Source organism: Nanorana parkeri, unplaced genomic scaffold, assembly GCF_000935625.1.
Source record: "Nanorana parkeri isolate BGI_ZX_2015 unplaced genomic scaffold, ASM93562v1 scaffold120, whole genome shotgun sequence".
Lineage (NCBI taxonomy): Eukaryota > Metazoa > Chordata > Amphibia > Anura > Dicroglossidae > Nanorana > Nanorana parkeri.
In genome coordinates, this window is record NW_017306388.1 from 1,490,008 (window position 1) to 1,516,784 (window position 26,777).

General features: G+C 42.6%; 1 protein-coding gene across 1 annotated transcript in view; it reads right to left on the minus strand.

Moving 5' to 3' along the window:
- SCUBE1 (signal peptide, CUB domain and EGF like domain containing 1) overlaps positions 1-26,777 on the minus strand; it is a 233,039-nt gene that overhangs the window by 156,898 nt on the left and 49,364 nt on the right. Inside the window, exon 4 of the mRNA XM_018553435.1 lies at positions 828-962. Coding sequence (XP_018408937.1) covers positions 828-962 — 135 coding nt within the window. The remainder of the gene's footprint in view (positions 1-827; positions 963-26,777) is intronic.

The following is a 26,777-nucleotide window of genomic DNA, read 5'->3' on the forward strand; positions in this document are numbered from 1 at the left end:
ATGGGCCTGTTTGTTTGGCGCTAACGTAAGATAATATTACAACGGTAAAAAGTCATTTTTTCTTTAAAAAAATGTCCACGCATCTATAAAAATCATCAGAAAAATCATAGCTAAGAGAAGGAAGGAGTTACTTAGGGATGATTAGGGCCCACCAATAAAGGGGTAAATAGGGTTTTTTTTTTTACGTGTAACTTTTGTTTAACTGATGTCATCTGCAGATGAAAGGGCACGCACCTTTGATCTACATATGAAAAATACATGCAATGAAACACATTGTTGTATTTACCCAATGCAACTGGCAGACTATCTGCAACACTTAGGACTTAAAAAAATAGAATGTTTGCTAAGTTTTTTAGGACGTTCAAAAGCCTCAAGTGGGTTAAAAGGAGAACTATGGGGTCAGTGTTTTTCCCCATAGTTCTCCTTAGGGTAACGGGAGGACACAAACTAGCGTCCTCCCGTTACCCTAAGCTCAGTATACCGCGAGCTACAGCTCGCGGTATACTGAGACGCCGCACCTGGAGCGGATCCCGAAATATATATTTTTTGTATTATTACTCCAAGTACAGTTCTAGGCTAGGGTGAAGTAACTCAGAGCAATCATTCATAAATCACTTCAAATTAATGAAAACTTCTTTATACTAGAGAACAAAGTGATATTTTTAGTTTGCAATAAACATGCTGAATACTTTTGCATCTTCATCCCCCACCAAAAAAAAAAAAAAAATCACTATCGGTCCCTTAAATGGAGACCATTTTTTCCAACAAGCAATGTATGACGGGAAATGAGTTAGGACTGAGCATGATCAGTGTTTACATATACGTACCGTTGGAGCGATGGATGCATGTATGTTGGTTGTCACTGAGGAAGAAGCCGTCCTTGCACAGGCATTCGTAGCTGCCCATTGTATTAACGCAAATTTGTTGACATCCACCATTATTATCCAAACACTCATCCACATCTGAGGGGGAGAGAGGAAATAAATATATTTAAATTACTTTAAAATATCATGAAATGGCACATGGCAATCATAAAGCATTGTAATATACAGGTAAAGAATAGTGACAGACAGAAAAGTATGCTTTTGTTGTTTGAAAAGCCAAACTATTAATATAGGGGACCCAACACAATTAACGGTGCAAAATTTTTTGCATAGTTTTCTGACGTTCTCAGATGAAGGTGGCACAAAATCACATGACCAGGAGATGGACGGCTGCTTAGAAGTTTAGAGGAAAAGAAACAGATTTACACCAGAAAACTCCTAGGTTTCAGTTTGCGGTCACACCAAAATCCAGCACCAAGCTGGACACTCCCTTTGATGTGTTGGCTTGTAGATTTAGCCTTTTGGAGAGAAATGCAGAATCAGGAGGCGACAAGCGAGTGATTTTGACAAAACTAATGTTCATGCAAAAGTTTGCTTTCAATTATGCCCATTAAGTGCTTAGTGAATTTGTTTAAAAGAGAAGCAAAGCTAAACTTTTTTTGTTTTGTTTCTTTACTTTTCTTTTGGGTAACAGGAGTGCATTTACCAACATACTCTTCTGACCCAAAGTCATGAGATAGCAGGCTAATGTCCACTTTCTGCTGAGAAAGCAGAACTGTGCCCCCTAGCCCAGAAGAATCGAAGAGAATTCCAGACGAATGGAAGCTGTCCCAGAGACGTAAACGCTTAAGTACCTGTACCATGTCAAAACAGTGGAGGGAAATTTCTTTAGGGTGTGTCGGTGCAGGACACAAGGAGGGAAAAACGATGACCTGGTTATGATAGAAGGCAGAGAACATCTTGGTGAGTAGGAGGTCTTTAGCCTCTGCACAATCTTATTCTTATGGATGACCAGAAAAGGCTCCTTGCACATCAAGACATCTAATTCAGAAACTCACCTATTAGAGGTAATGGTGCCAAGGAGGGCACCTTGCGAGTAAGGCGCAGAGAGATATTTATAAGTGGTTCAAAGGACAGCTTCTGAAGGCCCAGCAGATCCAGACTGAGGTCCCACAGAGTCAGAAAATACATACAGGGGGCATGTCATTTATCAAAACGTAGAACTGTAAAGAAGGAGAAAGCATAGTTTGATTGGCAAGAATGTCACGGATATAAGCCAGGGAACCAACTGTGGACTGGTGGCCATGCAGCAGGTTCCTTGACTACCAGTGCACCTTATAGCTGACTATACAAAGCATACTGAGGGAGTGGGCATTAGCTTGATGGAGTACAAGGCCTGTGGTTTTTCAACTCATCAACATCCAAGCAGGAATAGTCCTCAGTTTTCAGTGGACTGACCCTTTACAGTTTGCGAAATTTGTACTTTTCTGTTCTGACCATAGTTTTTCAAGACAAGTATAAAGAAATTACAGTAAAAAGGACAATAACAGGTAGTAAAAATAAGCATGGACAGTAGGTGCAAATATATTCAATACTGCATATAACATAACATCTTGTAGCTGAATCAGCAGTATGGGTTTTCAGGTCGCATAATTTCACAAAGTGTTTGTGAATTTAGGCGAAAGCATGGCATATAGTGCGTGGAGGGTCTAGATGGAAGGTCAAACAAGTATGGAAAAATAAAGTGAAGGTAAGCATGGAAAGGGTGAGGGGGCGGTAAAAAAGGTGGGTAGGCAAGGGTATGAAGGAGCATGTGATCTTCTTCCTTGTGACAACACCCAAGTCTAGTGGCCAATCACATGCCCCAGGTAATGTCCCTGCTTCCCGGAGTCAACAAAACAGCTAATGTGACCACTGATTGCAGAGGGGCAAGTAACTATGGAGTTCTGGTAAGGTAAGTATATGTGAATTTGGAGCGCCCTTTACAAAGACAGTGTCACCTTGCATGGGCAAGGTGACAGTGTCTCATCTCTGGGCGTGCGGCAAGGTGACAGTGTCTCATCTCTGGGTGTGCATATATAATCCGAGAGACCAAACACTGAGATTTTTTTTTAGAGCACACTAAAGAATCTTTTATTTACCAAAAATGTATCCAGTCTTTGTTTTACATCTGAAAAGGGATGGTTGGTTGTTTCCACACTTTTGCAATAGACTATATGGCTGCCAGCAGTCCCGTTTTGTCCTTTTAATCTCCTAATCAGAACAGTTCTTCCACTTTTGTGGCATTTTACCCTACATGCTAATCTAGACTCCACCGACAGTCTGGAAAACAAATTGCTACAAATAATTGCACGATAGCTGTGGCATTAGCCTAGTAGGATGAAGCCTCAGCTTCCGATTCAGGAAAGAGTATACCCTCTCTTTACTATAATGACTACAACCAGAAGCCCTATTCTAGTAGTAATTACTATTGCTGCTCCTGTACATTATAGAGTATGATTGCAGTGCGGACACTAGCGTGCGGTTTCTTAGTGATCCCTTCCACGACCACAACTGGCAGAGAAAATATAACATAAAACCGTCATACTTTTCTGGTAATGAAGCGGCTGGAAAAATGGAAGCAAACTCTGATTAGAAACAGTTGTCTCTAAAATAGAATGGTTTACAGAAGATAATCCATCACTATATAGACCTGTTATTTGGCTATTCTGTGATTTTAGAGGACCTGTCACCTTTGTGCTAATCTGTAGTGATGAAGAAATGTAAAATCTTGACAGTTATTTTTAGATCTGTGTAAAGGTAATTTTAAAGTATATCTAAAGCCTATATATAGTAGGTAGACAAGTCATTTTTCTATTTGTCACCTAGATTTTTTTTTTTACAATTTGTTCAATAAGGATAAGGTAGTAGTAAAGCTGACCATAGGTTCTCCATCATGGTTTTCTTTAGGTATGTACCAATACCAATACTGGTATCGGTATCTGTGCCGATACTGAGCACTTGGGCGAGTACTCTTAGTCGCCCAAATGCTCCAATACTTACCCCGATGCCGGAACTTCCGGTCAGAGGGAGATTCACTCTGACTGGCAGTGCTGCAAGGAAGCATGGAGCCAGCTTCCCGGCCAATCAGGCTGATTGGCTAGGAAGCCAGCTTCACGCTGCCTAGCGACACTGCGAGGCAGTCTGGCTTCCGGACCAATCAGGAAGCCCAGTGGCAGGTTATGGCCCGCCGCCAGGCTTCCTGATTGGGTAGGAAGCTGGCTTCATGCTGCCTAGCAACACTGCGAGGCAGCCTAGCTTCCCGCCGTCCGACTTCCTGATTGGTCAGGAAGCCAGGCTGCCTTGCTGGGTCGCGAGGAAGCATGAAGCCAGGTTCCCTGACTGGCTCGGAAGCCGGGCCCACACTACCTCGGGGTAGCTGCCTCTGCCCTGACAGCTGCCTCTGCCCCAACACTGCACCACTCTCCTGATCTGTCACAGGTGGCTGAGCTCTCCTCCTGCAACGCCCCAGCCTCCTGTGACAGATCAGAAGAGCAGTGTGGGGGCAGAGACAGCTGTCAAAGGAGGCCGGGCCGGTGGCGCTGTCAGAGGAGATCAAACTCACCTCCCTCACCGCTCGCTCAGCCTCCTGCGATAGCAAGTCAGGATGGAGACCGGGTACAAACACTTCATGATCGCTGAGTGTTTGTAAATAACTGAGGACATTGTATGTTTACTGTGCCCCAATTATGAATGAATGGGAAGTGATCTACATCACTTCCTGTCATTCATGATTGTGGACATGGTAAACATACTATCTCCACAAGATATGAATGAACAGGAACACTCAGTATAGAGGATTTCTGTTCATTTATAACAGGGGATGCAGAAAAAGAGATTGAGGACTCTGTGTTCTCAATCCCTTTTTCTATTTTAAAAAGGGAAATATCAGGAGTCTGTTCAGACCCCCAATATTTCCCCAGAGCCCCCGACAGTAAAGTAAAAATAATAAAAAATATTTAACAAAAATAAATAAAATGTTTAAAAAAATTTTAAAAGATAGAATGAAAAAAAAAATGTGGTTTCAGTCTGCCATTTTTTTAAATTTCGCTTTCGTTTCAGTTTTAACATTTTCATTTTGGTGCATCTCTGGTACTCATAGTTGATACTGAAAAAACAGTATTGGTGCATCCCTAGTTTTCTTAAACTCTACCTGGTATAGCATTCCACAGAGGAAAAAAGTGAGAAAATGCAGGATGAGATCTGCAAATGTTAAGAACTTTGATTTTGTTAAAAAATTTAGAAGGCGACTATAGAAAACAAGGTCAAAAGCAGATTGTCATAGAATAATGACCTACACAAGCGCTTCTACAACATACCATTCCTTGCCAATATATAGATTATCTACTAAAGATCTGGCAGGGCAACAGAAGAGACCTCATCTTGGCTAAGTATTTATGGATAAAACTGAGAGCTACTTAAGAAGCAGAAGACTCTCATATGGCCGAGCAGGATTCTGTGCAAAGAGCTCATATTTTATGATGATGTTTACATAAGTAAGAAGGCCTAGCTCTCAGCTAGGCATTAACCATGATTAATCATCTCAGGTCCTTCTGTTGTCTCTGGTAAAAATCTACAATTTACTATTCGTTATACACCAGGAAAAGACATTCATTCAATGCTGCTCTCCAGGCTCCCCCTATTACCCCCCTCCAACTAATCACTGGCATTATAAAAAAATAACAACAATGATGATGATCTAAACGCTCTAGACAGGCCTGGAACAGCAGACGGAGGCGTCTGTGTAAGGCCTACATGACAGGGGTTTGGAAAAACAAGAGGGGTCCTGCTAAGGGTTAATTTGTCCCCAGCAACAGGGGGGGTATGATGAGACACTTACCTGATTGGTCAGAGGTGCGGAGAGGAGGAGTGTAGGTGGATCCCTGAGGAAAAAATCTTGTTTATGTCTTCAAGAAGAAATTAAACGTAAACTAACAAAATTAAAATTTTAAAAAAACAAACAGTTTGCAATATTTACTGGTAATCCAGAAATTTCCTCCTACAGTACTTTTTTTTTTTACTGCTACTCAGTCAGATGGCTAGAATCATTTAAACCCCTTACTTTGAGCCCAGGTTGGCTAAAGGAGCAGGAACACAGTGATGAGCTCATGTCTTCCGGCTTTCTCCTCCTATCAGCATGCTCCTTGTGAGCACCTACACAGATTGGCTACTTTTAATGCTCCTTTCTCCTACACTTCAGCCCCGCTGTACAGGGACTGCAAAATGATACCAGGCCTAATTCAGGTACTTACACTGCTTGTAGGGCTTCAACTAACTATTTTCAAAACCGATTAGTTAGACTAGGGGTAGCCAAACTCCGGTCCTCCAGCTGTGGTGGAACTACAAATCCCATGAGGCATTGCAAGATTCTCACAGCCACGACTCCTGGGAAGGGATGCATCATGGGATTTGTAGTTTTTTGTGTGGAAATAATATAACTTTATTCATTTTCCAGGATAAGACAGTGGGCAGCAATACAGATAACATTTCCAATATGCAATCAGGCACGGCATATAGGAGATTTTCAGTCAATTATCTACAAGAATATCACAACACACAGTTCAAAAGACCCATGTTATGTTATAATGAAACATGATCCACAAGCCCCTCATGTTTTCTGAATTTTGGTGGGAAAACAAGGAAGAAAAATAGAAAGCCAAAAAGGTCAGAGGAAAGGGACTGGGGAAACAAAAAGACGAAGGGATGAGCAAACTAAAATGGGTAAATGCCACGAGGTGGGGAAACAGATCAAACTCAAAGCACTGCGGCTGCTGGCACTCGCTTTACCATAGAGTGGCTGCTGGCACTCACTTCACCAAAGCTTGTAAATGAGATCCAGATACTCCAGGTGGAGGTGTATTGCTCAAATAAAACACGAGTTTTAACACTTCCTGATTCTGTAGAAGGATGGCCCCTACCATTCACACATTCTTGTTGGCCAATAAGGCTGCCTATCATAGTGACTGGCTAACAGGAACAGGAGGAAGTAGACTTGTCTTTGGCCCAATTGGGAAGTGTCTAAACTGGTATTATTACAGAGGCCCTGGACGCACCCTGATATCTGGGTCTTGGTCATTGTACTGCTGCAGTCAATTCAGTATCTTTATGGTAAAGTCAACTGGCAGTATGTGTAACCTAATGCAATTTCAGTCAACTTAAAAAAATACCGTTAATGAGGTCTCCTCACCTCTATTGCAGACCTTGACCGTAACATTTTGCAGAACATTTCAACAAATTTTTTTTTTTTTAATTAAAACAAACTTTTATTCTGTTTTTGCGGCTAAACCCCCAACAGGGTTAGCCGTAGCGTACCACTACATACAATACAAAGAACACGAGGTTCTCACACAGCTGCCTCAACAATTGCACCAGAAATAACACCTTTCCCTCTTTCCATGCTGGTTGCCCCAGTAACTTTAAGCAGTACTCTACAAGCCTATTGTAGCTTCCCTACTACCCTGCTATTTCACTAACCTTTATACTGGTCGCTGTGGAACTGATTAACCGTTTAGGAAATAGTCAAGTAGCGGGGGTGATAGAAGTATTCCAGGATCGCATAGCCAGCCAGTCCTTTCCCCTGTGATTCTGCTCGTGGGGGTCCACAGACTGAATAGGAACAGCAGTGGGTCTAGGCGAGGAGTCCACTGAATGATAGAAGCAATGTAAGTAGCAATCCTTGTCCAATATTGCACCATAGAGGGGCAGGACCATAGACAATGCGTTAGTGAGGGAGGTTCTGATCCACATTTTGGGCATCGTGACACCAACTGCTGCTGAGTAGTCCCAACCGGGTGGAAGTATGCCACATAGGCTCGGTGCATTATTTTAAACTGGGTCTCCCTCCAAGTCTCATTGACAAGTCTGCGAATCAGATTATAGCCAGGATTTGTAGTTTTAACCACAGCTGGAGGGCCGGAGTTTGGCTACCCCTGAGTTAGACAATTATTTTTTCGATGAATCGAATTAAAAAGAAAATGAAACAATTTTTTTGCAATAGCCTTGCACTGGAACGAACTGCATTGTTGTACTGCACATTCTAGTGAGGGCGATAACTCTATGGGCAGGAGGAGAGTTTGGGGTGCCACTGAAATTAATGGCACTGCAACGCACCTCCAGCAGAAAAATTTGTCAGGCCGAAACCGCAGATTACTTTTTCCCCACCTTTTTTTTAATAATTGTAAGCATTATAATAGATGTTTTACTTAGGTTTCATGGATTAAAATAATCTGAATTGAAAACTCCAAGCCAATATAATAAATTAACTAAACTTTTATTTAAAATACCACAATAAAATTGGACAAAATTATTAGAGGTGCACCGAGATGGAAATTTCAAAACCGAAAACAAAAAAAATTGTCAGGCCGAAACTGAAAATATTTTTTATTTTAATATTTTATTTTATTTTTTTCAAACTTTTTAATTTTTATATTAATTTATTTTTTATTAAATATTTTTATTTTTTACTTTACTTTTAGGGGCTTCGGGGAAATATTAGGGGTCTAAACAGAACTCTGATATTTCACTTTTAAAATAGAAAAAAGATTGAGTGTTCCTGTTCATTCATAACTTGAAAACAGAGTATGTTTACCAGGCCTCAATTTCCACATTGGCCCCCTCAAGGGTAGGGGTTAGGTGGGGCAACTGGTGGCGAGTAACTTTTAAGGCCTTTCTAGTAGCTCAGGACTTCAAATTTTGAGCCCTGATGTTTACTATAACTACAACTATGAATGAACAGGAGGTGATGTAGATCACTTCCCATTCATTCATAATTGAGGACATGGTAAACATACTATGTCTTCAATTATCTACAAACACTCAGCGATAACTGATCTTCACCAAGTGTTTGCATTGGCTCTCCTCTCTGTCACGCTGTCCCAGGTGGCTGAGCGAACCGTGCGGGGAGGAGAGCTCAGCGTCCTGTGACAGCACGGGCTGCCTTCGCCCACACACCGCTCTGCTGGACTGTGATAGGAGGCTGAGCGGTGTGGGGAGGAGAGATGCTGGCTGCTCACATTGCTCTCCCCCCCCCCCCCCCCACAGCGCTCAGCCGGCTGTCACAGTTTCTCTCCTCCTCGCTGGGACACAGAGCAGCACCCAGCGGGGAAGAAAGAAAGCAGGGATGCGTCGCTGTAACGGCAGGAAAAATGGCACTTTAGGCATTTAGCCAAAAGTGCTATTTTCAAGGGATATGTTTTGGCGGCCGATATATCGGTGCATCCCTAAAAATTATCTCTCCTCTTTGCTAGGCACCGGCTGCAGTGGTCTGTGTCCCCTCTAATTCCCACTGGGAGCAGCGAGATGGAGGGGACACAGAGCCGGTGAAACACCAGCTCCTAGCACAGAGGAAAGAAGTAGGGGGTCCAGATGAACTAATCGATAATGAGAACAGTTGACAACAATTCTCATTATCGATTATTATTAGTTGGTTGCAGCCCCAACTGCTTGTATTAAAAAATACATTTGAAATCGAAATACAAAAACGCACACACACAATTAACAGCCAGCTGAAGAATATCGAGCAAACACATACAAAATGACTTACCTTAAGCTGGCTATACATGCTTAGGGGCTGAACAAGAGAAATCGATCGATTTCCTTATCCATAATTAATTCGTAATGTAAGAATTTTGAAATCCCATGGCTTTGTCCACCCTATGCTGTAAAATCTGCAATGCCATTTTAAATATTTACATCTGTGCCCGATTTTGCGCATTGCGCTTTGTGGCATTACCACATCATCTTTGCAAATTTTAAAAAAAAAGGAATATTTGACGGGATCTCAGTTTACCTACCGGAGCTCCCTGAAAGACACTGGTGACACAGACTTCCCGGGGGGCAGCCGAGAGGCACTGGTTAGGTCACTATTGCCTCAGAAAAGGTGGAAGGGAGCAAAATCAGACTAAACTGAAAAACATATTTAGATATGAATGTAAAGTGTTTACTATTGAGCATGCAGAGCTGCATGTATCTGTGCTTTTACTGTTTTGGGGAGGGGTGGGGGGTAGAATTCACTTTAATGAAGTATTAATGTGATTTCAAAGTCAAAATGTTTTTAAGCTATTTCAAATGCTGATCACTACAAGGGTTGTTGCTCCTAAATGTTGAAAAGTGTGTTTAGTTTCATGAAACATTCGAGCCGAAACTGTCACACGGCGGTTCAATAGATCGGGAAGTGAGGGAACGCATATCGTCGCCCGCTCACTTCTCCATCATGTCCCTGCAGAGAGCCGTGACTGTCACTCACGGCTCCCCTGTAGAGATTCCCCCCTCCCCTGTCCGATCCTCCAGTGCTGACTGGCAGAACGGGGGGGTTGGGCACAGCTGGCTCTGCCTCTAGATAGGCAGAGCCAGCTGTCACTCACGCAGCTGGGTGGATCTCGACAGTAATGTGGCGGTCTCAGTATACCGCAAGCTGTAGCTCACAGTATACTGAGCTTTGGGTCACGGAAGGATGCTAGTTTAAGTCCTCCCGTGACCCTTAGGAGAACTATGGGGAAAAACACTTACCCCATAGTTCTCCTTTATGAAAAGAGAAATAAGAAAACATGTCCTGAGTGGACGTACTTCCCTGTACTGCCTTGTGTTAGCATTCATTTTTTACGCAATGCGCTGAATAAAAGTGGAGCACGCTCTACTTTTTTTTTCAGCACGCTGCAACAAGTTTTGAATCAAATTCAAGCCGGCAATGAAAAAGAACAGCTGGAATTGAAACGCTTGAAATGTAGGAAGCAGATCATTTGTATCTGATATATATAGATATATTCTGTATATATCAAAATGAGGCCTAGTAGTGTGCATACATAAGGCAGCCACCCGTCTCTGCTCTGAAGAGTAAACCTCTCAAGAGCTCCGACAGCCTTTATTTTTCAGATTCCTTAATTCAAAGTAACATTTCTGGACATAGTTTTCCACTGTAAAAGAAAGCACAGATTTACCTAAAGTCAATCAAGTAACAAAATATTCTCCACATTTAAACAAATTGAAAACTGCCCCATGTTTCCCCATCGAAGCATGCCAGCGCAATAAATAGATTTATAAAATACAAATAGAAGCCAGGCCAAGAAGCTGTATATACATATTGAGATTGTCAGATAGATGTATACAGACGTGTTCAGGGCCTGTTGTAAATTACAGACAACTGTAGCTGAACTCCAAGCAAACAGATAAAATCACAGATGAAATACATATATAAGAGCTTTTCGTCATGCCAAAGGATTGGTATTTCCGTTCACCCATGAATTTACACAGCACTGTGTGGTTGGGCCATCAGACCTCCCGCAGCTTGTAATTGGAGAGTAAGAATAGAAGCAGCAGAATGATGAGCTTTTCTCTCTGTCACTCTGTTTTCTCCTCCTATTACCATGTTTCTAGCACTGCAACATAACCGATTAGCTCCTTGTGCTGCTCTTCCTTCTCCCGGTCTGAGCTCTGCTCTACAGGGACTACAAGAGGCTGATACTAAGTCAAATTCAGGTATTTACATAGCTTGCTATAACAAAAATAAAATGTATTAATAAATACCAGCTGGGACACAGAGCAGTGCCCAGCGGGGAGGTTAGAAAGCAGGGATGTGCCGATGTATCGGCAGGAAAATGGCACTTTCGGCATTGAGCCAAAAGTGCAATTTTCGGCCGATATGTTTCGGCGGCCGATATAATCGATGCATCTCTAACCGAATTACTTACCTGTTCCAGCGCCGACTGAAGAACTCATGGCTCAAGAACGGCTGTGAAGGAGGAAGTGTGCGTGCGCATGTACAGTAGATACCAGAGGGGGGAAGAGAAAAGAGACAATGAAAGTGAAAGTGAATGGATGCAACTGGGAGCGCGCATGCTTGACGGACTCAGTGGGACACGGAGTCTGTGCTGGATCAGACCAGCACCAGCGCTGGAGGGACTGCCGGAAATGAGTGGGCTTCTTTGGGACCCCTGATGTTTCCATAAAGAGGACCTGTCATTTTTTTTTAAAGTCATCACATAGGGAGATTTTTAGCCCCCTATGTGATAGCAATCAAGTTAAAGTTAAAAAAAAAAATCCACAAAGTTTAGTGTAGATGGGGGAATCTGTTGCACCTTTTTCCATCCAACCATAGAAAATCTGCAGATAATCTATAGGTGTATGGCCAGCTTTAGTGCTCTGGCTCTGCATGTATTGCCACTCATCCGGAGCTTGTGGATGTTCCCAATCCTTCTACTAAGATATCAGTAAAGAGCAGAGATCTTACTATCAGGATCCCTGAGAAACATATGTAAAATCTTTGGTCATTTAACTCTTCAGCCTCTACTAAAAAAAATCCTGAGGGTTTCTGCTAGGTGGACTGACCCTTTAGGGACTCCGTAGATGCCACATGTTTCATGGATCTGTCTGCCCTCTGTAATATTCAGGGCTGACGGGAGGTGCATTTGCTGACAGCAGTTACATCTACCTCACAGCTCCGACTATCAGTTTCTGTGAATGGAGAGTGTAGAGCATACAGTGCGTTTACTTGGATACCACGCCAGGGACCGTGGGAAAAAGCAGGTTGCCCTCCATCTTCACACAGCTCAGTGAAATGTAAACACCTCTCCTGCTGATCTTTCCGGACTGTTCCCATTGATTCTGTGCCCCGGTTGAAGGGTTACAGGATTGTTAGAAACATGCAAAGCTTCGGAGACAGCCCTGCTCAATTCATCTCCCAGACCCGGCCATTCAGAGGCTTCTCCGTAGTCAACCCATTGAGTGCTGGAGGGGTCTGCACAGCCGGCAACAAGCTGTAGGCCTCATCATTTGACTATTTAAAAGAAATTAAACACCGTTATCTGTCTCCAGGACACAAGCCAACCACGGCTTTATTTATTAACATAGTGCAAATGAGAATGGTGTGCAGCAACCCATAGCAACCAATCAAAATAGCAGAATTCCCCCGATTCCCGACAGTCTTTTTCTCTGCAGTCAGGCTTTAAGAATTCCACACAAGAAAAATACACTATACATCCAGGAAGAATTCCAGCCATTTGACAATACACGTTTAAGGAAACCCCACATTTTTATTTAAAACGTTTACTATAACAGTCACTGCTACACAACCCATTTGTGATTTGACTACTAATTAAAATTAAGCTTTCTAGTTAAAGCCTAACTCCAGTCAAACACATCAAGTAAACTGATAAACAAATAACCAAAAAAACCTAAAATGAATGTACAAATATACAGTTACTAAGTGTCTCACTTAGTAACTGTAGTGTCTCACTTAGTAACCCACTACACTCTATATCAGTGGTTCTCAACCTGTGTAACATCAGGGCCCACATTTGTGCTTGGTCATTAAGTCAGGACCCAAGTGGCACTGCAATGGAACGCATGGCATTAGGGTACCGCACGTACCAGTGCAGGCATACGAACCGTGGGTGAGAGGTGCATTTGGGGTACCATTCAAATGAATGGCAATGCAATACACCTCCCATACCAGAGTGCACAGTAGGTGCGATTGCATGGTACAGTGCAGTAATCACACGGTACTATGTGATTAACATGCTGTACTAGTGTGAATGGGCCATCAAAAACAATGACATCCATACACAACCACAGACACAGTCTCACACACACACACTCCAAAAATGTTTTATTTCTTTTTAAGGTCCACCCAGTCTCCTTACCTTACGAAACCTGGAGTGGATCCTCAGCCTGAGGTCCAGTGTGGCCTGCTGTGCTGTGACAGAGCTCCATCCATATATGCATTGCTGGTACAGCTCCCTTGCGCGCCCTTTAGAGGTGTCGGGACCCAGAATGTGATGTCACTCCAGTCCAGGCACCTCTATAGGACACGTGAGGGAGCTGTAAGCAATGCACGTTTGGATGGAGCTCCCTCGTGGCCATAGACCCATCCCATCTCAAGCTGACACTCGGCAACATGCAGCATATTTTTAAAGGTTGCTTTGTGTGAGAACTGGCAATCCTGTGCTAGGGGGAGGCAGAGGAGCCTCTCAACTAGAAAAGTGAAAGGCATGCGGTGACCCACTGAACACGTGGTCGCGACCCACTTTTGAGTCACGACCCACCAGTTGAGAACCAAGGATCTATATAATATAGATATGGAGATATAGATCTATAGATCTATATATCAATATATAGATATATAGTATCTCCATATCCAAAAGACATAGACAAGTGACACCCCACCCCAAAAGTACTTTCTTCACTTAATCCTAAATTAAAAAGTGCATCCTCAAAAGTGTCTCTCATAAACAGTCCTAATGTGCTTCAAGGCACTTGTAAAAGTCATTTTATTACGAAACGCGTTGAGTGGGCACGTACCCACTGTCATTATGCAAGTCCTGCTGCCGGGACCAGCCTCTACGAATACGGTTGTTTTTTTTCCCCCTGGGCTGCCTTGTCCAGAGGGTGAGCGGAGGGAAGCGCGAGAGGACGGGAACGGAGCTGGATGTGTGTTTACTGCTGAGAAGTACTATCAAGGTTATATGTGTGAGTTTTTATTATAAAAATATATTTGTGGATTTCACATTTCTTTTTGGAGTGCTTTTCATCATGAAAGAGGGAGATTAAAAAAAATAAAAAAATAAAATTGAGGTCTGGTATATCAGATGGAAAATCACACAAGACTTCTTAATTAAAGATTAACCGTAGAAAGTGGACATTTTAATTTTTTGTTTTTTTGGTCACTTGCCTATATGTCTTTGGGATACATATTTTCTATGTATATGTGAGTGTAGTCGGTTATGAGACACTTAATTGTAGATCTGGATATAAGTTTAGTTTTTTTGGTTATTTGTTCATCAGTTTGTTACTTGAGGTGTGTGGTTTGTACACAGGTGTATATAGTATAGAAAGTAGTGTAGTGGAAAGTAATTTGCATCGAAGGATTATTTGATTCTCCAATGCACTTGCTGCTTTATGTTATTTTGGGGGATTTTACATAGTGGTAGGAGCGCAAATTTAGTGGATAAAAATAAAAAATAACTCCAGCCAAAACTCCTTCTGTGGTACTTATGGATAGACTTGGAAGGAGTAAATATTTCTGTCAGGTCTTTATTGCAGTTCCAGAGCATATTAGGGAGATGTCACCTCACTTCCTGTCTCTATGACACCAAGACAAGAAGGTAGGGGAACTGCTGTCACAGGAAGCCAAAGAAATATTTTTAACCTAACCCTTCCTCATTATCCTACAGCCTGTATTCCATCGGGAGAGATTTCTTGGCACTTCCTGTACTGCCAGAAACTGAAGTGGAAGTTCCTACTTTGCCCACAAAAAGGAAGGTTTTGTCTGGGTTTGGGCTTTTAGTCTGTGGCCAGATATAATTTTCTAAAACCGACTAAAAATTAGGTTTTCTTGCAACCATGGCACAGTACACTGTGTACAGAATTCTCATCTATTGCTAGTCTTTCAACTAGAGCTGCAGCTAACGATTATTTTCAAAATCGATTAGTTGGCCGATTATATTTCAACATATGCTATTCTCTGCTAGCTAGCGTTAAAGGAGGAGAACTATGGGGTTAAGGCTTTTCCCCATAGTTCTCCTTAGGGTAACGGGAGGACACAAACTAGTGTCCTCCCGTCACCCTAACCTCAGTATACCGCGAGCTACAGCTTGCGGTATACTGAGACGCCACAGTATACCGCAAGCTACTGCTCGCGGTATACTGAGACGCCGCAGCTGAAGCGAATCCTGACAATTGTGCCAGGATCCGCCCAGCTGCATGAGCGACAGCTGGCTCTGCCTATCTAGAGGCAGCTGTACCCGCCCCCTCCCCTGTCCGTTCCGCCAGTCAGCGCTGAGAGCCGTGACAGGATCGAGAGGTGAGCAAACGCCGGTATGTGTTCGCTCACCTCCCGATCTACTGAGCCGACCTGTGACAGTCTCATTGTCACAGGTCGGCTAGAACTATGGAGGTGAGTAAAAAGCACTCACCTCATAGTTCTCCTTTAAGTCACTCACACACGGCTCCATCTCGGCTGAGGATGTGGGGCTGGTAAACATTCCTGAAGGAAGAGGGGAACAACTGCAAAAGAGCAGCATACACGTAGCAATGTTGCCCTGAAAGGAGAGCATTTACCTTTGCATCCAAAAAACATACAATAGATCTTTATTTTTGTCTGTGCCCGGTTGGGGAGTTCTCCCTAAGGCCCCATTCACACTGAGCGTAAAATCCTGCGATTTCCGCCGCGATATCGCGCATTTTTGCCACGCGATATCGCGAGAAGTCGCCGTCCAATGATGTTCAATGGAGCTGTCTTAATGTACAGCTCCATGTCGCCCGTCGCAGTTGCAAGTCGCGCCAGCAGGACCCTTTTTCCCGCGGATGTCGCGCAAATTTCCTTTTATTTTAAATGCCGCCCGACGGTGAAGGTCGCTGGAACGTCGCCGGAACCGGCGCGCTATCCCACCACGCGGAAATCCACTCGAGGTAAGTGTCGCTTAGTGTGAAAGGGGCCTAAGAGTATTTGGTCTAGAGATACAACAGTAAGAACAGGTGTCCCCATTGGAAGAGTTATCCTTAACTCTCTCTCTCTTGTGACAACTGTAAACATTTTAATCAAGACAAATAAGAGGTTGAATCTACCTAGAAGGGACACATAAAAACTTGAGATCCTAATCCTTCCCTGTTCAAAAATAAAAAAAATTACTTAAAGGCTATACATGCTCTGACTGGCTACAGGTTTCTGTAGACCTATAAATGATCTAATATTCTTCAACACGTGGATCTACAGCTGGAAATATTCTCTACTCTGATAGGATGGAGTACAGTCTAGGCCCTTGGTTCTCAACTGGTGGGTCGTGACCGAAAAGTGGGTCGCAATCCCATGTTCAGTGGGTCACCACATGCCTTTCAATTTTCTAGGCGAGAGGCTACTCCGTCTCCTCCTTTTGCAGCACTGTCAGTTCTTGTGTGCCAAACAGCCATTTAGAATATGCTGCCCAGTGCCGAGTGTCAGCTTGAGGTGGAATGGCCTGGGGCTCTGGCCGTGAGGGAGCTGCATCCATACGTACAGCTCCCTCACGTGTCCTGTAGAGGTGTCTGGACCAGAGTAATGTCACATTTATGGCTCACAGGGCATGCAAAGGGTGCTGTACAAGCATTACACATCTGTCACAGCGCAGCAGCCCACACTGGACCCCAAGCTGAGGATTAACTCCAGCTCTTGTAAAGGTATGGAGACGGGGTGGATCTTTTGAATGGCACCCCGAATGCACCTCCCACCCACAGTTCGATCGCCTGAAACGTGCGCCACCGCAACGTTGTGCGTTCCATTGCAGTGCGACCTGGGTCACGACTTAATGACCAATGACAAATGTGGGTCCTGACCTTAGTTGCCCCAAGTTAGTATAACCCTATACAAGTTCAAATGGTCTATTTTGTAACTGAAAGTACACTCCAGTCGGAATTGAAATTGAAGCCTACCTATGTTCTACCCATTTCAGATTTCCATCCAGACATTGCTGTAACCCACTGGACTGCCCTTCTCTTTTTGTGTCAGTAATCTGGTGATCTGGGAACCCCTGCTTGTAAACGGAGAAGAAACACAACCGTTACAGGCTCCTTGATGTACCTTACACTGCAGAGTCTTTGGGAGCTACACTCCCATTAACATGTGATGGTCTGTAATAAGGCCACTGTAGCCATTAGAGGGTGGTCTGCCATGCAGGTACAATCCAACCACCCTCAGGCACTTTTGCAGACTCTCAAGTCTATAATCATTAATAGATTCATCATGCAAACGTTCCTGTGTGGTGTGTGGAGAGTGGAAGAAAGAATGCTGTAGAAACCTCTGGTGCCAACAAATCAGCGAGAAAACAAAAGCAACATATCCAATGTCTTGTCCCACCAACAAACCAAGGTGCTGGTGGTCAGACATTAGATTTTCTCCTGAAAGAAATGGGCAGAGCAGGAAATGTATCTAATGTCTAGCTTTATCTGTGATTCTGAAATTACACAGGGTGAAGAACTTTCCTAGCCACCATGTGACGGCACAGAGCTAATCAACAAGCACTAGAGCTTTCTCCTTTTGTTTTCATACCCGCTGGCTGAACGGAGCAGATGTAAATGTGAGTATGTGTTGCTGGTGAGGGGGACATTACATCAAACTTGTTGCTTTTCCCTGCATTTACAAAGTACATATTTGCTTTAATAACTTGCATTTATTGTGGTAATGAAGAGGTGCAGTGATGATGTATACAGGCCTCAACCCAAAAAGTTAAAATTTTCTCCACAGGAAAATCAGTCAGACACCAGGGTCAGATAGTAATTAGGCTGTAAAGAGCTCTCCCCCTCCCTCTTATTCATTGCAACATGATCAGTAAACAGCAGCTCTACCTTTGCACACAATACACTGTATGGGGGGGAAGGAGGGGGGTACCACTCTGAATACTAATGAATGGGAGATGTGATAAAAGTGCTTGCAAAACACAGGCAGACATTTTTACATGAGGATATGAAGAGGAAGCTAACAAAAAAAAGTAAGTTTGTGTGCTCCTACACAGCAGCTGCATATGCCGGTTTCATATACACTCAGTGTATATTGCTGGCATATGTTTTTTAAAAATACCTCTGCAAAGGTGGAACTGGGCTTTAGGTCTAGCCACCGAAAATGAATGAGCTATGTACCGTACTTAAATTTACCTTGAAGAAGTGGGAAGAGAGAGTAAAATGTAATCCCCCTGCTGCCTAGAACTGGTGTGGGACACTGCAACTATCCCTCGTTGGCTCTAAGACCAAGAGCCAAGTGATCAAAGAGATTGAGAACAAAGTTGTCAGTCTCTTTTTCTGCAGCCCCTGTTATAAATGAACAGGAAGCCTCTATACTGAGTATTCCTGTTCATTCATAACATAGCGTGTTTACTATATCCAAAATCATGAATGAACAGGAGGCGATGTAGATCACTTCCCATTCATTCAGAATTGAGGATATAGTAACCATACTATGTCCTCAATTATGTACCAACACTCTGCGATCACTGACTGGTTGTACCCGCTCTCCATCCTGACAGCGGTCACAGGAGGCTGAGCGAGTGCGGGAGTAAAGCTCAGCCTCCTGTGACCGCTCTGTGACAGGAGGCTGAATGGTGCGCGGAGGAGAGACGCCAGCCACTCACAGCTCTCTCCTCCTGCAGCCAGTGATGCACCGCTATAGCGGCAGAAAAAAAATTGCACTTTCGGCTTTTAGCCAAAATGCAATTTTCGGCCAATATGTTTCGGCGGCCGATTTATCGGTGCATCCCTAGTTCTAATCACAGGATTCTGTAGGATGCAACCACCCTGAGGAATAATCTAAATTTTGGCAAGGTTATTCAGGGAACTACACCCGGTTGTCATGCAGTCCTTCTGTAGGATGACCTCCATGAGGGCAACCGAAGATGGACATAGGAACCTGGAAACCCCCGGCTTCCAATTTTACAGGGCATTCCTAAAAAAAAAAAAAAGACTCAAGCAACATGGATTTAATGAGCAGGGGAGCTGGGTCCCAAAGATGAATGTCACCTGTGCACCCTGGGACAGATAGTATTCATGGTTGATAGGAACCGAATTAGGTCGTTAGTCCCAATCACACTGGCTTTGGCTTACCACAGGTAGGCGACATATCAATTTAATCAACCTATGCACTGTACTTGATTGAAAACACATGATTAAAACATTTATTCTCATTACATAGTAGCAAATATATGAAAATACTTAAACTGAAGAGGTTCTTGTCTCAACTTGTTAATATTTGGCTTTGCCTCCCCAGAATGACAAAGTCAAGAATAAACATGAACTTTATTTCCAAGAACTCCGCATGTATATTCATGAAAACAAGAAAAAAAAAACATTAAAAAGCAATTATTTACCCTAATTGATTGATGGCTTTTCATTACATGTCAGTTTGCTGCTTCTTTACTCCCGTTTACAAATTTAAAGATTTAACCCAAACCCCAGACAATTTAAGTGTTCCATAGAGAGGGTAGTAGGGGGATCGGTCATTGAAAGCACGGGGGCAATTTCATTTCACACTGTCACCTTTTTAAATTAGCAAGAGTCACTTTAATCACATGGGTTTGCGGCTTTAAAAGATTGGTGCAATACACACACACACTATGTATATATACATACACAAACATATATAAACATGCTCAACTTCATGCATGACAATGCTGCACATTGATTGTGCCTTACGGTACCACTCTATGTAGTACTTGTGTTCGATTACAGAATAAAATGCAGTGTGCTGTATTCACAGGGTTCAAACACATTGCCGGACTACTCTCCTGAAGGGCCCCCCTGCTTTTACAACATTTTAGCACCTATAAAACGTGATGTATAAACTAGCCATTTAGTTTAGTATGTTTGTTTCGCTCTTTAAAATGCCACAAGGCCAGAAAAATACCTGTTGATCCTGCCAAAAATCCAGTGCACTCATTCAAAGCATTTACAACACGCAGGAAAAAGCACCTTACAAAATATACCTGTTGATCCTGCCAAAAATCCAGTGCACTCATTTAAACCATTTACAACACGCAGGAAAAAGCACCTTACAGGGTCAGCAGGAAGGCAGTAGAAATGTAATTCCTAAAGTCAGTGTTATTTAACATGTTCTTTCTCTGCTTCCTGGATCACAAACATTGAAGGCAAGTCTGAATCTTATTGGTGGTTGTATTACAAAAAAAAAAATGTCAGCAGTTTTATTTTTATACATAACTGGCTTTTGGTGTATAAAAGGCAGCAAGGTGGGTGTTCTGGCATCACCTGCATGTGTGTTCCAGGACCACAAGATTACTGACAAAAGAGAATGGGGTGGGGTGGTGCCCAACCGAGTAACTGGATCAAAAATTTTACTGTCCAGCAGGTAGGCTGTGATGGCCCTAGGCATCTTTCAAGTAGTAGTTAACCCTCATATGCCCTATATTCACAAACAGAATATCTTCCTGTTGGAACTTCTTGCACAGCCTCACAGAGAAACACAAGCATGGAAGGTATATTGTTTTTGTAATATAATATAATATAATGGATGGTCATGGAAGGTGTAATGTTTTTCTATGCATATATGTAAAAGCGACCAGTTTGCTGTGAATATGTAATAAAATATATAAAATCCTTTATTTCTGTATATAGTGGAACGTGATACATGCTCATTACATGCTCCAGTTCTGCTTAGTGCTTTTTATTGCTACAAAAGCACTAAAAAGCACCAAGCAGAACTGGTACAGAATGCTATGTATTGAAGTCTATGGGGGTGATTTACTAACCTAAACACACGCACGCACTAGGTGCGTGTGATTTTTACACAGCAAAACGTATTTATCAACCAAAAAGTCTCTAAAAGCATATTTCCACTAATGCCATATATGGAAAAAGCATGCACATGATGCATGCCTCACTGAAAACAATGCACTCCCTATGTGGTTGATATCTTACCTCAACAGTTGTTACGGCGCACCTGCTTGATTGATGATTTTTTATTGCAGCCAGTACAAATGCCTTGTAAATCACACTGAACACAACTCCATGCAAGTGCAATAGTCCCCTAAAATATGCTAGGAAACCAGGACTTCCAGGAGTGTGGCTCTCCTTGACCCCCAACAACACTGACTGGCTCCTCCTGCTAACCTCCACATCACCGTAGCACATAGTAGTGACATGCAGGTCCAGCAGGAGGAACCAGTGAATACTGCGGGAGGCCCAGGCGATCGACACTAATAGACGTGTCAATGAGGGGGACATTGGACTTAAACAGAGCAGTGTTCAGCAGAATGGGTGACAGGACAGGTAAGTATGACCTGTCTTCTTTTGCAGGGAATTTGTTTTGTCCACATTAACAATCATGACTTGCTCTATACAAGCAGTTAGGCCCCATTCACACCTAGGCATTCTGAAGCTCCTTTCTCTAAACATGACAACGCCCAATAAGAGGAATCCCATTATTTCCAATGGCCCTTGTTTACACCCGAGTATTTTGTCACCAGTCGTGTAAAGCTCGAAAAATGACACAAGCTTCGTTTGCGGCAAAATACAATTCCTTTTAGATAAACAATGTAAAAATAACTTCAAGTGATATTAAAGTCAAAGGTTTTTAAGCTATTTCAAATGCTGAATAAATCACTTACAATGGATGCAGCTCCTTGATTTTTAAACATTTTCGTTTCCTACAGAATAAGCAAGTCCCCTGAGCACTGACCCTGATATCTTGTTTTAGGATATAACAAACACACAGGGACACAAGACAAGCCACTCCTCTGCTCCCCATTCCTCCCTCTTCTCAAAGCTAGTAGATGGGCATTTGCTGGAGACTGCTCTGTCCCTTGTGATCTTGTACTGGACAGGAAGTTCAGGATAGTGGAGCTGAGAGAGTTGGAACTGTTTGGAAACCTGATGACTAAGTGTTTGGGCAAAAATATATAGAATATATAATTTCTTTCCCCTCCCCAATATGCTAATGTAAGGACTTACCTTAAATGATGTCTCTTAATCCGATCTTCTTTCCTGTCGTTTTCATTTGTCCCTCCAGCGCTGCTGCGAGTCTCCGATCCAGCACCGACTCCTCTGTGCTTGCTGGCACTTCCTGTCCCACGGTGTCTGCATGCGGGTGCAAGTTGTCCATAGACTTACCTTGCGTCTCTCCTCATCTCCCGGACAAAATTCTGAACTGCGCATACGCCCGCCCCAAAATCCTTTGTGGCCGCCCGAAATTTCTCAGATTTTCGGGCAGGAGCGCAAAGCGAAGGCACAGGTAAGTTTTAACCTCTTTTAAAAGGGGCTTTTAAAAAAAAAGTTTTTGCATATATCTACTGCTTGCTAGCAGTAGATATATGCAAAAAAAACACGGAGGGTTTAACCCTTTCGCTGCCAAGGACGTATTGCATACGGACCTACAAAAGTGCTTCCAGCTGGCCAGGTCAGTATGCCATACGGACCTGGCATTTACAGTTCTACTATAAGCTTATAGTATAACTGTTCAGCAGACTGTCCCCTTTAAAATTTAAATATACGCTCACTAACAATATACTACACTTTCCATTTTAAACAATGTTATTACTTCCAACTATTCGACCATGTAAGGCCACCCAAAATCAACCTGAACCCAGTTAGATTGTTGGAATGGGCTACAGTTGTTTCATAGAACTTCTAGCACTGGAAATCTGGTTTATACTATTATCAAGGTTCACTAGTCTAAGTAGAGCCTGCATGATGTTTATATTACCAATATCAATTAAATTATCTTCAAAAAACTTCCAGACTGGTCTTTTTCTCCACACTGGGCTGCCTTTACTTTAGATACCTTTCATAATGTAACACAGTCTTTCTTGTTTATGAAAGTACACAGATTTCTAAACCTAGTTTAGCCGAAATGTTTAAATGTTCAACATTCTCACCAACAAAAGGAGGTGGGGGGTTTGATGGTGGGGGGGATATTTGAACTGCACAAGGATATAGAAAAAATAAACTCAAGGACTAGTCTCATTCACAAGTTTGCAATGCCAGGAACACATTGCATGCAGCTGTCTCCAGAAAAAGTAAAATAAATAACGTTGAATCAAAACGTAAGGAGGGGGAACGCTTGTCTTTAATCATGCCAGCGAGGATGCAATCTTAAATCAATTAGTTCTACAACTTGTTGACATTTCAGCATTTGGTTTACGCAATTACGGTCAAGGACTGCATGCTATGTTCACACGAAGGACGATATCACCCATGATATTGCCTACAAGAACTGCAGCGACATCGATTGGAAAGAGGTGATTTCTCTTAAAAGCGATGTTCATGACCTTTGGAAATCTGAAGGCATAGGGATGACCAAGCTGTGGTTTATGACTCCATATAACAAGCAAATATTGTTGAGAAACAACAGGAAGCCACCATCACCACAACTGAATCAGAGTTTTATACCATGTTAGTCATTAATAAAAACAGGACATTTGGAATTTGGAATTACAGCGAGACCAGTTATTGGCCAACCCATAAGACAGAAGAGGAAAACTTTTGAAATGCTTTGTTACTTCATCAAAAGCCTAATGTGTTACGAAAGATAGCTTTTAATCTACTGAAATGGAAAATTAATAGATCTTTAAAGCTAAAATCCAGACAGACATTAAAAATACACAAACTAATGCCGCTTTTATTTCAAGCAGTGTAAGTACCTGAAATAGATTTGGTATTAGCCTCTAGCAATCACTGTGCAGCTGAGCTCAGACCAGGAAAAGAAGAAGCAGCACAATAAGCCAATCAGTTTTGCTGCAATGCTCATGTGCTAACAAGGAACATACCAATAGGTGAAGAGAGCAAAGTTCAAAAATGAATGCAGCTCTGTATTCATGAATACATTCTTTAATGCAATGTATTGAATGCAAGACATTTAAGTATCTGCATGCGATCTGGTATCAGCCTCTTTCAATCCCTGTACAGTTGAGCTCAGACTGAGGGAAGGAGAAGCAGCACAATTTTGCTGCAATGCTCCTGTGCTAACAAGAAGCACACTAATAGGTGAAGAGAGCAGAGTGAAATAAATTAGCTCATTAGTCTGCTGCTTTACTTTTAACTGTCCAAATGCAGACTGGGGAGGAATGAGATCTGTAAGGGTCACTTAACTGCTTGTAAAACCGCTCCAATATATGCATTTCATCTTCGTATTTAATAGTTCGCCTTGGAGATCAGATTGAACTCAAAACCTTCTGTAGGGCATGCATAGATTTTAAAAGCAAAGAAATCCGAAGCTGGTTTTGATAAAAACTAGAACATTTATAGTTTCAGTGATATGCTAGTGGTGTTGGTAGGTCTCTGTCATCCATAGAACTGGCATTCAAGACAAGCACCATGTATAATTAATTGTATAGGATTCTTTGTATCAGAAACAAAGAGTTACCTATGAAAGAGATCTTTGGTCTTATTTACCACCTTTCAACCTCGGCTTTCATCAGTACCGATGTGTAAACTTACAATACCTGCAAGTAAACTTCTGACATTCTGTTTTTCTTGTTTCATGTATGTACTGTACTGATTATTCATTATTAACCAGCTTGGCACGACCATCACAACATAAGCAGTGTTTCAGTACTACCTCTACTATTAGGGATCAGTCCACCTAAAAGTAATATTTTAGTTATAGGTTGAGCCGAGTGATCTGATTCAGCCTTTGGATTCTTAAATGTCTTGGCTACTCCTACGCCAAGATATCCCTATCATAATTCCCAACTCTGTTCCTGCCCACCTAGAAATTTAGGAGCATGGTGCCAGCACAGATATCTGATCAACAGAAACTCAGAGATAAAGAGATAAAAGAAACTGTTAGATGCTGAGGAGTGAAACTACCTAACAAAAACTGGAATATCAGATTTTGGTGGACTGACCCTTGAGTTACTAAACTCAACATCGTCCTACACTGCTTTCAGCAGTGGCTGCAAGGCACATTCTGGAATGCACAGTCCATCCTGTTTCACTATGGTGACTTGAAGTGCAAATATTTCACCACTGGAGTCTCCAAGAACACCAAGACACCTGGAGGAGAGTCAACATGCCAGCCCTTTCATGCTCCTCACTAAAGCCAGCTTTTAGACAAGTGACTTTTTGTCTTCGAGAAGGTCAGAGGAAGCCATGGTAGAAGACACGTCCAGAGTGCTGGTTAAGTAAGTGTGCCCCACATGCTCGGTAACCCCGTTGGTATTATGAAGTATACAGCACTAACATATATTGTAGCAACAAATAAATAATGCTAACCAATTGGGAAGATACATTATCAGACTTCTAATTTAATTTTACCAGTTTTAAAGTGAACCTGTATTTTGTCCTGACTGGGCAAATCAAGAAGTTAATTTTAATTGCCTATATTCACGCTCAGCTTTACTTTAACTTCCCAGAATTAGCCCTGCGTAATCTCTAGTCAAAGCTAACACAACGCTGAAGACTGTTTGCCACCACCATGTTACTGTACTAGTTAACAGGGGGCAATAAGCAAGTACCAGCATTGTCACATGAGAGAAAGGGCGCTGAAGTACAAGGAAGCACTAGGTATTTGTGTTTACTCACGGTGGATGAATGGAAGGAAAGTGGAGCGAAGGCAAAGCGAGTATGTGGTGCTGAGGAGCAGGGTATTAAAGTGAACCAGTTGCTTTGCCGTGCTTTGGCAAAGAACAGGTTAACCTAAAAGAGACATTGTTACTTTCCATAGTAGGGGCAAAGTGACAGTGTCACACCCCTCACATCACCCTTAGGCCCCTTGCACACGAGCATCATCAGTTCAGTCAAGGTTCACGGATACAAAAAAAACTGATGAAAACTGAATCAGTTTATATCAGTTTGCACATCCATTGTCAGTTCAGTTCACATCTGTTTTTTACATGTCCATTGTGGACTTTTTGTTACAGTACGGTAAATCCCCGTGATACTTTGCTTTCCCCCCAGCATGCACTGAGCTATTACAACATCAGTCCCAAAAAACGGACGCAACCTGAACTGATGGAAAATTAGTTTACATCAGTCCAGGTGAGTCAAAATGGAGAGCTGATCCATCTCAAATTGCAGACCTCAACAGACATTGATGTTTCCTAATGTAAACTGGTGGTCATCAATTTTCATCCGAACTGCCATAGAGATGCATTGGTGACCGTTTTTCATCTGCAAACCTAAAGGTTGGAAACCCAACAACCTGAACACTTGTGTGAAAGGGCCTAGCAAGGTATACTCACCAATTCCGAAAACCCCCACCACCTCCCTGCTATACTGCCCTAATAGAGTGGGATTGGCAAGTATGGGGGGAGCATTTGACCTCTCCCATTTGATAGTGCTTGGGCCTGTGAAGCCAAACAACGAGCTTGAACACGGTTACATGCAGGAGGGTAGTGACGTTCTCTACCCAGGTCAGCTTTGCCAAGCCACCATCTGAAACCAGGGCTTATTCAGGGTGGACATCTGCAGCACGGAGGAAGAGAGGGAGCACAGACAGGAGAGCATGCT